We start from the raw sequence: 15,194 nt of genomic DNA, 5'->3' as shown, positions 1-15,194 counted from the left end.
TGTAACAGTACTCTGAAATGTTGTGCTAATAAAATGACAGAAGCTGATAAGTATAGAAATTAAGAAGGTGGAACAGGAGATGATGTCGCTGTACCATATCAGTAAAAATAAATTTAGGGGAAAAGACCAAAAGAATGTATGCAACATTTTGATTGTACAAAGTCATAGCTTAATTTGTACTGTCAGGTGTTCTCAGAACAAATATTTTGGTGGCCTCAGAATGTGGCCACAAACTCTTGTTAGTGGCTTCAATTACTTTTTTCCCCAAAAGTACTTCTTTTTCCTAAAGTTATTTATGCACAGGTACACATCCAAAAAATTGTAAATTATGTCAGCTTTTTTTCTCCCACACTAAATAACAAAAATAATGTTGGGAAAAGTGACATTTGCATGTTTGTTAATACCAATTTTCACAGGTCTCTTAATTGCTCCCTGGGAGGCTCTGAAGTGACACTAACACATAACTATCGCTTTTTATAGCCTCCTAACTAGCGGGTAAGTCTGCTGTGAAGAGATGATATATGCAGGTTTGTTAATATCACTTTTCTCAGTGAGCCCCAGAACTAATCGAGTCCTGGATATGGATTTTGGGGGAGGGTGGCAGGGTGGGGGGGTGAGGAAATCAGTGGGGCCCAGGAATTGGTGGCATGGATGCAATCGGGGAGGCAGTGGCGGTGCCTTGGTAATGAGGTGGGGCCTGGAAGGCAGTAGGGCCAAGGAGCAGTGGTGGGGTAAATGGATGTAGGGCCAAGGGAGGTAGCAGTGGCCAGGGGCAATGAGGGTCTCAGGAATCCAGGGGTAGGTGCCTGGTGCTGTACAGCCAGAGCCCAGGATCTGTCACTGCATAGCCTGGGGTTAGCACCTGGGGCCAGGGCCCACAGGAGCCCAAGGTCAGCCCCCACTGCTGCCTAGTCAGCACTTGTGGCCAGCAGCTACTGCCATGCAGCCAGGGCCAGGGCCCAAGCTCAGCATGCAGGTCAAGGGCTGGAGCCTGCCACTGTGGATCTCCAACTGGGGCCCGCGTCTGTTGGTGAACAGCTGCACCCAGGGCTGGCACCTGCTGGAGCTCAGGGTCAGCACCATCTACCACACAGTGGGGCTCGGGGTCAGCAGGTGGAGCCAGGACCCATGGGTGGCAGTCACTGGCTGTTGGGGCTGGGGATCAGCAGCTGGGGCTGGTGGCCAGGACTAGCACCTGCGGTCAGGGGCCACGTGGGAGTCAGAGCAAGAGTCTGTGGCTCAGTGCCTGGGGCCAGTGACTGACAAGAAGGGCTGTTGCCACATGGCCAGAGTCAGGGATCAGAGCCTGCCACTGCCAGCGCTGTGTGGCCAGACCTGGTGGATTAGTGCCCAAGACTCTGCATCTGGTGCTGGATATTGGTGCCCAAAGGTCCATGGGCTGGAGCCTGGGTCCATGCAGCCAGGCTCCTAAAGTCCCACTGCCTAGGGCTGCTGACAACCACTCCAGGGTTGTCCCCTGCCTCCACTATCCCCCATCCCCACAGGCTGAGGACTCACCTTGCTTTTTCCATGCTATGCTCCTCCTGTCTCCAGAGGTGATGCAGGGTGGCACATCCAGAAGCAACATGGAGGGCAGGAGAAGGAGCAATGCTATGCCCCTCCACCCCCGGTGGTCTGTGGCTGCACAAAAGCCCCTGATGGCCACATGTAGCCACGGTGGCTACGCCTGGGAAACAGTGTATTTATAGTTTAGCTATACCAAGACATTTCATGTGCTAAGGGTAAAGGTTTTTATATGATGAAAATGTTGTTAGAATGGCAAATGAAGGTACAAATGGTACTTTAAAAACTCACAAATATATTGCAAATGGAGTGTAAACTAGAGATTAAATGGAGCCTTAGTTTTTTTCTCTGTCTCTGATCTGCAGCTGTGTCTGCACCCTTGTGAAAGTAGTTTCTCCTTTGACTGCTATCACTAGCCCTTTGTGAAAGGAGGATAACTACACTCGCTTACTTATCAGGGGTGGTGTGATACTTACTATCTTCACTGCTAGACAAGAGGTCACATGTTGGGCTTCATCCCAGGCTAGCAGCATGAGTATGTTTCTAGAGCCCTGAGGGAAAGAGACAGGGGAGCACATACAGTCTATACTGGAGCCATACTGCTGGTTTCAGAGTGGCTTTGTGGACTACTGTTGCAATTACACCTCAGATAGCAGCACAGCCATAGCTTATTTAATAAATAATTTTTGAACACTCAGATTCTTTGAAGAGCAATACTATGAAAATTAAATATAATGGTATAATAGTAAAATCAGAATATTTCCTGATTTGAGGCTTTTTTTTGTTTTTAAAAGAAATATTACTCTTTACAACTAGTTTTCTGAGCTCCACCCCTGTGACATCTCTTTCTTCACGGATGTTTTTCCATACCTTACAACAAAATGGGATCCTGACATAGATAACACTTATCAGTATCAAGGTGGGCCAAGTGTCATCCCACTGAACTCAAGAGGGCTGATCACATGGTAAAATTTAGCCTAAGCGTACGCATTTGCAGGATTGGGATGCTAGGTTTTATTGTAGGTTTGTGATGGCAGAGGCTGGTGGCAGTGATATTGTAAAGAACATAAGCATTTGCTTTATAAAAAAATATCCAGTGTTACGATACAAATTGTGTGGTTCCAAGCAGAGCTGCAGCAATGTATGTGACCACTAGGAAAATGAGAGTTCCTCAGACTGTGGTGAAATATTTATTGGTCAGAGACAGTTTTGGAGACACTATTCAAGTCAAAGGGAGCTGTTTTGGGTCAGGGCATTTTTTGCTTTGCTGCTTTCACCATATAATGCAGTGTTTGTTTTATCATTCCCCACTACTTGTTTTGTTTCTCATTAGAGCACTTCCACTGCCCTGAACAGTCTTCAGGGACAGGGTGCTCCTCCAGGTCAACTCTTCACCCAAGGTCAGCAAGGAGATCTTTACAAATCCTTTGCTCTACCATCTTACTTTCTCTGCTCTCTTCACACCTCCAGGAGTATTCTTGCTATGAGATGTCAGGCCTCCATGCGAGCAGTTCAGAGCTGTCCATTCCCCAGCTAGGAGCATAAGTGGAAGGGACTCTTAGCTCGTTACTAAAACTAAGTAGGGCTTTTTTGGCTGGCTAGCCCCAGTACCAAAAGAAAGGGAAGGGTTCTGATTTCTGATGGGACCGACAATGCCAGGAACAATGGGAAGGGGTGAACATGCCAGGTCAGCCTGATTGACAGGGTGGGCAGGCTAATGAGAGAGTCAGAAGGCAAGGGGAGTCCCATCCTCCATGTGAGCTGGATCTGCCTGTGTGAAACTGGCCAAGCTAGGAAGACAACGTGTGCCTGAGCGGAGCTGGGAGCAGAGCCGTGGCAGCCAGAGAGATCCTGAGAGTCAGTCCAGCAGCAGAACTGTGCTGTGGGGGGGAAGCTGCAGCCAGAGATCCTGAGACCCAGTGTTGAGGGCAGAGCCATATTGGGAGTGGGGCTGCACCCACAGAGCCAGAGGGGCCAGAGAAGCAGCCCAGGAGCTAGCGGCAATGCAGCAGGGAGTGGAGTGGGACCATGTTGGAGCTAGGTGTGGAGAACAGCAGGGGAGAGCAGTGGGACCCTGGGTACAGGCCCAAAGCAGGGGAACTCCACCAGCCAAGAGGCCTTTCAGGCCAGACTTGGGAGGGGCTGATGCTGGGGAGAAAGGTCCTGCCACCCAGAGCAAGCGTTTGACCTGCTGCATCCCTGCAGCACAGCCAGGGCCTGAGAAGGAGGCCTGGGACGTACAAGAAACTAAGTGTGACCTGGTCTGAGATACCAGAGATGCTGTCTGTGAGGTCTCTGTGCCGTAGAGTGGAGTAGTGTATACAAAGGTGGGGGTTGAGCCCCCAGAGATTCTGGGTGCCAGCTTTGTTGGGGTTACACGGACTCTGCCACACAGGAGAGTGGAAGTCAGGGGTCAGGGAGGCCTTTGGGTAAAGAAGTGGGAGCAGACTCAGATCCGTTTGCTGGCCCATTTCACAGGGGTAGTATAGAAGCCAGGAGAGGTCCCCTCAATAGCAGGACCATTCCCCTGCTTACATAAGCACAGAACATCATGGAGGGCCAACAAGTGTCATGCCATTGCTCTTGGCTCCTCTTGCAGCTAGAGAGAGAGACTGGGGAAGCACTAAGGGAATTGTTTTCTAAGGCAGGCGCTCAGGTATTGTGTGCCAGACCAATTGTACTGCTTGCTTATCAGTGTAGGACCTTGCAGTGGGTGCAGAGTGCTGCTGCAGACATTGGATGACCTGGGACATGGAGTGTTTTCCTGAGGGTATTTGCTGGAGCCCTGAAAGCAGTAATGCGCTGCATCTAGGTCACGTGCTGAAATGGGAGGCAGGGAATCAGATCTGAAGTTAAGATCTGGATCCTAATTCTGCCAAATTCTGTGGCAGGGGTGGGGGACGAGCACATGTAACGGAGTGAAAGGACCAGGCCCGCGTTGAGATAAATAGGAGGAGTTGTTACAGAGGACAAGCGGACGTAGATTTCAAAGACCTACATAAAGAAAGCTGGTCACATTTTTAACGTAGCAGCTTGACAGGCTTCCTCTACAGTAAACCCTTGAGTTAATGGACTTTGGAAACAACAGATGCTGTCTTTCAGCCCTCCTGTCTTCCCCCCACATACATGCTGGAGACTCCCCAGAGCCGCCGCCAGGGCTGGAAGAGCTGCTGGAATGGCTGGGACTACCAGAGCTGGAGGGACCAGCGCAGCAGCTGGGGCCACTGGGGCCAGAGGAGCTGGGGGGATGGGTGGCTATGGCAGGGTGCAAGAGCTCTCCTCCCCCAACCCTGTGTGTGTGGAGCATGTCGGTGCCCAGCCGCTGCTGCCTGCAGTGGCGCTGAGCAACAACCGTGGCGTCAGAGGCTGCTGCCTTCTGGCAGGCTAGGGGCGACCATGTTCTACCTTTGCACGGGCAGCTTAGAGCCAGGCCGGCATTCAGCTCCTCTCCTGGTCATTGGGAGAGGGAGATGGAGGTGTGAGGGGAAGAATGGGGCAGGAGCTGGGAAGGACAGAGGACAGGAATAAGTGATGGGCTGGGAAGGTCAGTGCATCATCATACAGTATAACCATTTTGATATAACAGACTTTCGGCATTAACGGTCACGCCTTCCCCTCTATTAGTCCTTTAAATTGAGGGTTTACCATACATTCATTTTTGAAAAGGTGTTTAACTGTTTTCTCTGTGCCACACCTGCTCTCAGTGTTAACAGAATATTCAAGTGAAAGAGGAAAATGACAGCAAGCACCTCCCTCTTCTCCCAATAGTAACTTTATCAGATATGAAAAACAACACCCCCCACAAACATAATGGTTCTCCCTCTCCCCCTTGCCTGCCTCCTACATCACAGCTTTTTTTTCCTTTTTTTTTTTAAAGACCACACATGTCTCTCCCCTTCTTTGAAAATACAAACCCTACTGAAAGAAGCCAAATGAAGAAAAAAAGAAAGCATTTGTCTCATCTCCTTCCTGATGGATTTTTGCTTTCATGCTCTGCTTGGAATGTGCATAGAGTACATCACAAGCCCTTTTATCTCTCTCTGAACAAAACTGTTTCCTCCTCTTTCTCTGCCATTCCTCTCAGTTACATTTTCATTCCTCCCCAATGCTGTTGTTTCCTGAGTTTCATTTAATAACGTTTCAAAGCATTACAGTAAATAGTATACCCTCCCCCATACCTGACTCCCTCCTCCTCCAAAGAATTTGCACAAGAAGTCGTTCTGTTTCCAGAAACATTTTGTGATTTTTCTGTGTTTTATAACTGACTGTTCCATCTGTCTGAAATTAGACAAGATATGCACCATTTATCCCCTTTCTAAGCCTGAACTTGAGAAACATTTTTGTTATTGGGCTTGGGATTCCTGAGGTGGTTTTGATATTCCAAATTATTTTCTGAAATTGGATTCTTCTTATGACTCTTCCTTCAGGAAGGGTTTGTATGGAACAGGATTGATGCTTTTTGGTCACATACACAAATGGAGAGATTTATTTTTGTTTTCTGCACTTAATTACACAAGTAATGGACCAGGACTTTATTGGAGACTGGAAATGCAAATACTGGCAGAGAGTGAAAGGACAAAGTCCAGTAAAATTGAATTCTGCACTCCTGCAACTTTTACTCATGCATAGATTTCCAGAAAGGAATATGTATACAAGCACAGGTGAAGATGTTGCAATGCTCTGTATCAAAACCATCTGGCTGTTAAACCCCTTTTGAAAATGAGATTCAGGCTCTAAATCAGTTAGCAAAACTGAGCATAGCAATAGCTAGATATCTTTAAAAATCTGGCCCTAAGAGTTGCAGGATTGGAGTCATTTACATGCTTGAATAACGATGGCTCAGTAGAACTCCTTATTAAAAACAAATGTTTCAAGGCAATTAAGAAGAATAATTATCTATATTCTCTGAACTTGTGTGAAATCCTGGCTTGAATCTGCCCTATGACTTGATATGATCCAAATTTTAATTACCTAAATTTTACTGCTACAGAGAGCAGTCTAATCAAATGGGAAGCACACAGTGTAAAATGAAATGTACTTGTTTCTCTTGGAAAGGTCAAGTTCTGAAAAAGAATGTGACCATTTCTACTAGAGTGTTTGCGCCTCATAGGCAAAACCAATATAAACCATTATGAAAAATAGCACCTACCTTTTATAATTTTTTTTTGGCACAAAGAATAAACATCACTAACAGCTTCTTTTAAGAGTTAGTGTTCTTCCGCATTCCTGCCAGGGGGCCTGATCCTCAACTGGTGAAAAATTTCAATTGAACTGAATGGTGGACTTGTCCCAAATACTTTTAGACTTTCAAAGCTGTTACGTAGTTCACCATTTAGTGTTCCAAGTAAAACTAGATAAAGCAGAAATTCCTTTCCTTCAAAATGAAATAGATTAAAGATGATAAATATTTAATTTGCTGATGCTTTTCCCATGCAATTCTCATGACCCCAGTAACATGTCAGAGTAATTGGAAACCTTCAGCATCACAACTTAAACCAAACAAATAACCCCATTATCTTTCCTTGCTCTGGAGCCATGCTCTTCTCATGACATATTGTTGCTGGACCCTGATGGTGGGGAGGACCCCACTTACGTAATTGGATTAATATTTGATCTGTCCTGAACAACTGGGATACAGTGGCTGCCAGTCCACCTCCGCAACAGTTACTCCCTGGCTAAGCTTGTTAACACACCTGGCAATGGAGTGGGAATCCTGCCTGCATTATCTCTACAAAGCTCTCATCAGGGTACTCGGAAATCCTTCTCAGAAGGTTTCTGGGGAGGGCCGCCTTAATCCATGCTCCACAGTCGGACACTCCACCACACCAAGCCAGCAGTAAATGATCTGGTGTGATTGCAGCACAAAGCAGAGTCGCATAAATTCCAGGTTTCTGGACACATTAATGCAGCATCCACTCCCTGTCATACTCTCTGGCTCAGAGAAGACTGATATCGTGCACAGTGACCAGGGGGAGTTCTACTTGATAACACTGAGGAAATTTATCTCTGTTTGCTCATCTCCAATGAATTATTACCTTAGATATGCTGCCGAGATGGGCTTCAAGGGACCATCCCAGAGAACAGCCATGTTGTGTGGGGGGGAGACCTCACACTGACTGCATGTCTGTGCCTCTCGAAACCAAACCCACTGCCCTTGCTTTGCAAACACAAACGTGAACAATGAGGGCTGTACAAAACAGAAAAGCAGTCAGGTAGCACTTTAAAAACAATAATTTATTAGGTGGTGAGCTTTTGTGAGGCAGGCCCACTTCTTCAGATCTGGAAATAGTGCTGTACTGGAAATAGTACTGAAAGTGAATTGGCATGATGATTATATAACAAAGATATAAACCAAAAAAAATGAAATGAAAACTGACAAATCTGGTGCACAGGACAGAGGGGGGAGTGAAGGGTGGGGAGGAATGGGGGAAAATTATTTACTGCAAGTGTCTACTAAGTGACTTTCCTGAGATCACTACGAATATCAAAGATTGTAATGCATAAGGTAATTGCTATCTCTAGTGAGGCCAAGCAGCAAAGTACTGAATTTGAGGATTAACTCTAGTTCAGATGTCTCCCTTTGTAATCCGGCGTTAAAGTCTCTTCATTTTAAGACACATGTTTTCAGGTCTTTAACAGTATGGCCCACTCCATTGAAATGCTCACTGACAGGTTTATGTGTAGCACTCTTTTTTTCCCCCATGTGTTTTCAAAGTAGAAATAAAAGACCCCTCCTCACATGCTGATTACCAACCCTGCCTGAAACCTGAGATAGATATTTCAAAGCTGACAGAGATCAGAAGCATGAGGGTGGGAGTAACTCCCCCAAAAGTAACACTGTGTGGAAGAGGGAGACCGAAGGAACCACAAAGCAGCAGTTAGGCCTCAGGCCACCAGAGAAGAGGAAGTGCAGGGAATTAAGGCCATGGCTACACTGTAGCTGTAACGTGAAATAACTTATACAATTTGCACGATGCTAATTATTTCAAAATAAATGCATATTTTGAACTTTCTGTTACCCCCCTCACGACGAGGGGTAGCAGGAACGAAACACTGTGCTCAAAATAGCTCCGTTACTTCCCAAGCGGTGTTTAGCCACAGGGTTGCTATTTTGGGATACATTTGCCTCCCAAAATAGCAACCAAAGTCTAGATATAGCCTGCGTGTTCTAAGTCTGAATCACTGTGAGATTCAATATTTTTCATACATATGATTGCTGATGGAAAATCTGAAACAAATTCCCAGGTTTGGCTTGGATTGATTTCAGGAATGGTGAAAAATGGGTAAATGCCAAAATTACCACTAAAACATGAAATTAGACACATACCCTACCCGTTTCCCTGTTTTTGTGCACATTTCTTGCCACTTTATCCTTTCAGATGCTATCTAAATTTTCCACCCCAATTCCCTAGATGAGTGGTTCACAACCTTTTCACTAGTTAGGACCCTCAGTCACCTCCACCAAACAATTCATAGACCCCCATCAAAGCCAATTCTAGCCACTATGCACAGTTCACTAAATGAAAAGGTAACTACAACATAGATTTTTGGACAGCAATTAATAAAATTTAGTGGAAGATAGTTAATTTAAAAATAGTGATTGTAACTTTACAATTTATTTAAAACTTATTTTCTATGATCATTTTTATTTATCTTTTATTTTATTTCATGGAGCCCCTGCAACACCCATGCGGACCTCCACATTGGTCCACAGACCTCAGGTTGGGAGCCACTGGCCTAAACTTTTGTTTTGCTATTCCTTTGCACTAATTTTATTCTTTTCTTGACCTTCTGAATTTATTTAATTTCTTTTTGTTCTTGTCTTTTCCCTTCTCCTATTGGTTACTGAATGTCTCTACTTTCGATGGCTGTGCTCCTGCACATATTTCTCTTTGCCTTGTTCCACTGCCTGTGTCTGTTGTCCTTCCCTTTCCCTGTCATCTTCTCCTGTTTCAGGGGTCTGCAACCAAAATAGCGAGAAAAGATGTTTTTTCAAATTCGGTTACAAAATCAATACTTCAAGAGCCGCAGTGCACATGAATATGAGACAGTCCCTAATAAGTAATGTCAAACTGTCCTTTTTGTTACCCCTATTTGAAGAACAGTACGCACACAATGATTGGTGCCAGTTTGAAATTGTAAGTTACTTTCATCCCCGGTTTGGAGAGCAAATGAGGAAAAGGAAAACACTGTGCCTGGGGATAGGTTCTTAAGTAGGAAGGAGCAGTGTTTACATCAACCCTCCACGCCTGTGTTTCTCAACCTTCTTTTAAAAAAAATATAATATCCCCTTTTTAGAAAAATTATAAGTCCTCCCAGTCTCCCCACTTTAACCCAATCCCCCACCCCTCCTCCAGAGCCAGATATCCCCAGCCCCCTCGCTTTAACTCAATCCCCCTCCCCTCCTCCAGAGCCAGGCACCCCACAGCCCCCCCGCCCCTGCACTGTAATCCAGTGCCATGACTCGCCATTGTTGCTGCTGCCCAGTGTTTCTCCTTTGAAGTGCTAGGGAGGGATGCACGTGCCCAGAGGCGCACAGCACTCCCATAGCTCTGAGGCCTGAGGCAGCACTGTGGCCAGGCCTTGCCTGAGGGCTCTTGTCACGGGGGTGCAGTAGAATGCCACAGAGAAGTCAGTGGTGGCAGCATGACTCCTTAAAGTGCCACATGTGGCTCCAGACCACAGGTTGCTAACTCCCGTCGTATCTGTTTCATTCCCTCCCTCTCCTATGGTACCACCTGCTTTTATGGCTTCTCCTTTACTTCTCTCATATTCTCATTTCTCCCTGTATAGTATTGAATTCCTCTAGGCCCCACAGAAAGGCTTTAGAAATGCCCAAGATGACCAGCCTCAGATAGTCTACTCCAGGTTTTATGCTGAGTCTAATGCAAGCTGGGACAGCACTCGGGAGACCTGATTCTGGGCTCACACAGACTTTACAACTATATAATTTGACAGGCTTCACTAGAGATAGGTGAGACTCAAGCTGTTGTGGGACTGTCGGTGCTGTTTTAAGAGATGCATTGATATTTGCACAGGACTTCATTTCTCATTACTGAATCTCAGCACATGAACTCAAGTATCTCATCAGGAACCTGGAAGAAGACACCTTATTTTTAAGGCGATTTACCAGTGTTGTTGAAAATTTGGGAACAGTACCTATGAAACCTCATGACAGCACAAGCCTTTAACTTTTTTTGCTAAAGATTTTGCTAAAGAGTTTAAATGATGGCAAATCCTGTTGCAAATAGCATTTGCAGCTGTTGTACAAGGTGCTAGATTGTACATCTAGCTTGTTTGTGATTGATACAGAATTTACTATTCCAAGGTGGCTGGCTATTCAAAAGGACTATTCCAAGCTTGACACGATGGTAGAAAAATAAATATCTTTGAGCAGCAATATAAAGACACCTACATAGAAGGCAAGGAAAATCCAATGCTGTGATTTGCATGTTACAGTAGAACTTCTTTTGTGATATTTCTAGTTTCACTCCCAGCTGAAACCATGAAGAACAACAGTGCATATTTTGTTGTTGTTGAAGTGTATTTTGCCAAATCCCAAGAAGGATCTAAGGCAAATCTGGTTTTTTAACCCTAAAAAGTTCACCCACACCTAATTTTCATGTTAACAAAGAACAGGAAGAAAAGACTAAAACTTTAAATAATGGCTTCCAAAAAAACATTTAAGTCTTCAATAAGCATAGTGCCCTGCATTTAAGCTATTTATGGAGACATTGGCAGACCTGTCTAAAAATCAACCAGCTAATCAACCCTTTGATTCAATAGCCAAAGATTCTGGGCTGTTTGAAATCTCCACCTTTGTTTTATCATCAGTTACCAGTGGAAACATACAGCGAGCTGCACCCTGGACAGATTTTTGTCCTGAATAGAGCAGATTCTCCCTCAGGCAGGAGTAACACTGTAGAGGTCTCCTAGAATGCCTAGACCCTACCAAATTCCATCCAGGCGGACCCACTGATGTGGGGATAAAGTGGGGACAATTGCATCGGGGCCTGAGCCTGCAGCCGCCACTGTGCTGCTGTAGCCCTGCCTGGGTCTCCGGCTTTTTTAAATAGTGCTGCTGTAACAGCGTGGTAGGACTGAGGGGAACCCCAGAGCTCAGATCGGCAGAGCTGCAGGGTGGGAGGGGAAGTCCAGCGGTTGTAACTGTGTGAGTGAGTGGGAAGGGGAGCTGGGCTGGGGTAGAGCCGGGAACAAGACTGTGGGGAGGGCAGAGGAACTGGGTGGGAAGGGTAAGGAAGGGGGTGCAGAGGTAGGCAGGAACAGCTGGGAGAAAGAAGCTGAGTGTGGGGGGCAGGCACGGGACTGTTGCAGGTGCAGACAAGAGAAGGAGCTGAGCTGGGCACAGTACCAATGGTGGGCAGAGCTGGGCTGGGGGAAAGGAGCTGAGCTTGGCACAGGAACACCAGGGGGCAGAGCCAGGCAGGGTTGGCAGACAGGGAAGGAGAGTGGGAGGGGCACCTGCAGGCTGGTGGGGGATGGAGTTGCAACTGACAAGTGTGTCCTCTGGGTGGTGCTCAGGCTTTCCCTGGCCAGGAGGGTGGGGGGCCTGTCGTGCTATCTGAAGGAGGGAGAATGGGGGCTCATTGATTGTGCTGCCTTGGGGCCTGGAATTCCAGGGGGCCTGCACCCAGGCAGGTCTTCTAATCCAGCAAGAAAACAACCGGCAGCAGAACATTCTTCCAAAAATTTGCCATATATTGGGGTGGAGCAGAGACATCCCAAAGTGGCTCAGGTCCTTCCCTTTGGACTAACCCCCACAGGTTTGCAATGGGCAAATCCTCCTGCACTCCTAAAGCTTTCACATATGGAGGCTCAAGGCTCGTTCCATGATTAGGCACCTATATGAAGCCATTAGGTTAGCTGGTGAAAAAACCAGAGTGAAATCCAGAAGTCTGCTGAGTACCACCAAGACCCTCTCTCTCACAGACTTTAAGGTTGTAAGGGACCTCATGATCATCTCGTCTGACCTTCTGCACATTGCAGTCCACAGAACATCGCCCACTCCTGAAATAAACCCTTACCCTCTGGCTGAGTTCAAGTTCTCACATCACAGTTTAAATACTTTAAGTTCCAGAGTATTCACTGTTCATGCAAGTTTAAACCTGCAAGTGATCCATGCCCAGAGGAAGGCAAAAAATGAACCTCACCATATTTCAGCTCTCTCACACAGTCAGGGCCTGAGCGAAAGGCAGATGGCAGAAGCTGAACCTGGGCAAAAAGAAATGATGCCAGCCAAAGGAGAAAAGATTTTGCCTCTTCTATAGCACCATTCCTTAGTGATTATGCAGATTATTCAAACTGTACATAGCCTGTGGATTGTTTTGGGCGAATCAATGCTGTCAGAAAGTTGCACAGCTACAAAAGAATCTTGCTATGCTGAAGCTGCAGTGCTAGTTGGAGAGTGCAGTTCATTCAATGCACCTGACCCACAGCAGAGCATCTTGAATAGGAATGTGCCATTTCTAGCATCCCTTTTGGGACACGGCATGGACCTTTGAGGCTTCCCATCACTAATCTGGCCACAGCTCATGGAGAAGGTCTAGTTCTCTTCTCATTTGCACAGCTATATATTAGGGATGATTATGGGGAAAATCCTGACCTATCTGAAATCAGTAAAAGTTTGGTCATTGATGACAGTGTGGCCAAGATTTCATCAAGGGATCTAAACTGTTCTGGCCTAATGCTTCTAACTCTCAAGGCTATGTAATTAGAAAAACAATATTTCAAGAAGAAAGCATTTATTTCCTATTTTCAACCATACAAACAAAGACTGGTTTCAGAGATCACGCTCCACAGGGTTAATAGTCATTCTGAGAAGCTGACTAATTTGTAATTCCCTGATAACCTCTTAAATGGTTGCCCACTCCTTCCCAAGCCCCCTCTTTAACAGGTGCCAATATTTTAGGAGTTCTAGTTTTTAGAAAAAAGAAATATCTTCTGGTTTGCTTAGGTCCTAACTGTGTAGTCTAAAGAAACAAATAAAAAATACTTGGAGTGGTTCACCCAGGATTTAGACCACCCAGATTGTTGGTGGAGGACTTTCCCTCTAGTTGGTGTATAATGACTTAAACCTCCACTGCTTGTCTGTAGTTAAGTTAGGCATTATTCTGGAGTGTTGCTTTTATTAAAGCCGCTTGCCTAACATACCTTTTGACCACTACTTCTGTTGATTACAAGTAAAATTCTTTGTGCTCGAAAGCTGTGCGGTCATCTTATAGTAGCAGATGTAAAATGGTTTGCAAGGTCTAGCTAGTGAGGTATCATCTCTGTTATTCTACCTTTGCTTTCCATCTAAATTGGCTTCTATAATTGCTATTTAAAGATTTACCCCAGTATGCTTATTTTGCATTAGGTTTATTTATTAATTGATTATTGGAGTAGCTGCTTCAAAGCAAAGAAAGAGAGAACACACTTTGGCTTATTTTATTGTTCAATATTGGCTTTTATGTGAATTATCTTGCTAGCTCTGTCACTAAATTTGGGAGACATCTGATGTCCAATACTGTACATGTTATCTTACGGGAAACAGCTAGAGATTCTAAGAATAATAAAACAATTAGCTGAGAACACTAAATCTTTCTTTATAATTATTATTATTAATGGAGCCAGTGTTTCAATGAATGATCAGAATCACCTTTTTCCTCTGAATGGTTTGGGGTAGGCCTGGGTGGAACTGATAACCTTGTAAAATGCTGCATGACCGCACATGAAAACCACAAGTTTTGTTTTCTCTAGAGAGTTACTACTATATGAACAAAAATATTTCCAAAGTTCCTGATGGCAGGCAAAACCTGATACATATTACATTTATTTTCTGTTATGCTGAAGCAGGTTGCAAAGCATATTTAGATTCTTAGATACTAGGATAGAGTAAGTAATACAAATGTGGATTCCTTTTGAAACTCTTTGAACCAAAAGAAAGCTGTTTAAAATGTTTCATACACTTTTATTGAACTAATCTTTTCTCAATACGGGTCTTAAAATAGAGAGCAGAATAACAGACTCATTTTAGAGATTAATAAGGTTTTGAGGAGGATATGGTGATTTCATGAATGTGACAGAGTGCTCTGCTTTTAACATTGCCATTATAAATCTCCTACACTAACCCATGAACTCTTATGAATCTGTGCATGGTAAGTTAACAAGCAGCAGTTTATTTTGCCAGACACCAGCAAAGCTGCAGCTTGAAAATTGCAACCGCTCCCATTCCCTACTTACAGTTCAGTGGAGTTCCTGGGAATGTCACGAGGAATCTGGGTCACTTGGCTCTCCTGGCAGATGAATACCCTGTCAGAGCACTGACAGAGATGATGCTGACATCCCAAGCAACTGCCCAGGAAAGCCACCAAAGAGATTAAAAAAAGAGACATGTTTGTCTTTGCATTTGTGCTCTCCTCCCTCATTTAAAAGGAAAGCTCCATAACCTTCCACTGCCTGCCCAGGAATGATTCTCCTAATTGAAGATCCGCCCTAAAAGCTGAAATGAATCACGTGATTTTTAAGGGCTGACTTCTTTAAAAGTTTCAGTTCATGGTCTGCCCTCCCTGAGCATTTTAGGGATGGTATGGAGAGGAGCTGTATGCTAACAGGAACACATCTGGTAAAACTTATTGTATGTTTAAAGTGGTGCACTACAAAAAGTTCAA

The 15,194-nt window shown here is 45.1% G+C and overlaps 1 protein-coding gene across 1 annotated transcript in view; it reads right to left on the bottom strand.

Annotated features, from left to right (window-relative positions):
- Positions 1–14,951, bottom strand: part of FSHR (follicle stimulating hormone receptor) — a 124,288-nt gene extending 109,337 nt beyond the window's left edge. The window contains exon 1 of the mRNA XM_074988510.1: positions 14,767–14,951. Within this exon, the coding sequence (XP_074844611.1) occupies positions 14,767–14,951 (185 nt within the window). The remainder of the gene's footprint in view (positions 1–14,766) is intronic.
- Positions 14,952–15,194: the final 243 nt, after the last annotated feature.

Source organism: Carettochelys insculpta, chromosome 3 (genome assembly GCF_033958435.1).
Source record: "Carettochelys insculpta isolate YL-2023 chromosome 3, ASM3395843v1, whole genome shotgun sequence".
NCBI classification, from domain to species: domain Eukaryota; kingdom Metazoa; phylum Chordata; order Testudines; family Carettochelyidae; genus Carettochelys; species Carettochelys insculpta.
This window is presented reverse-complemented; position numbering and strand designations above follow the sequence as displayed.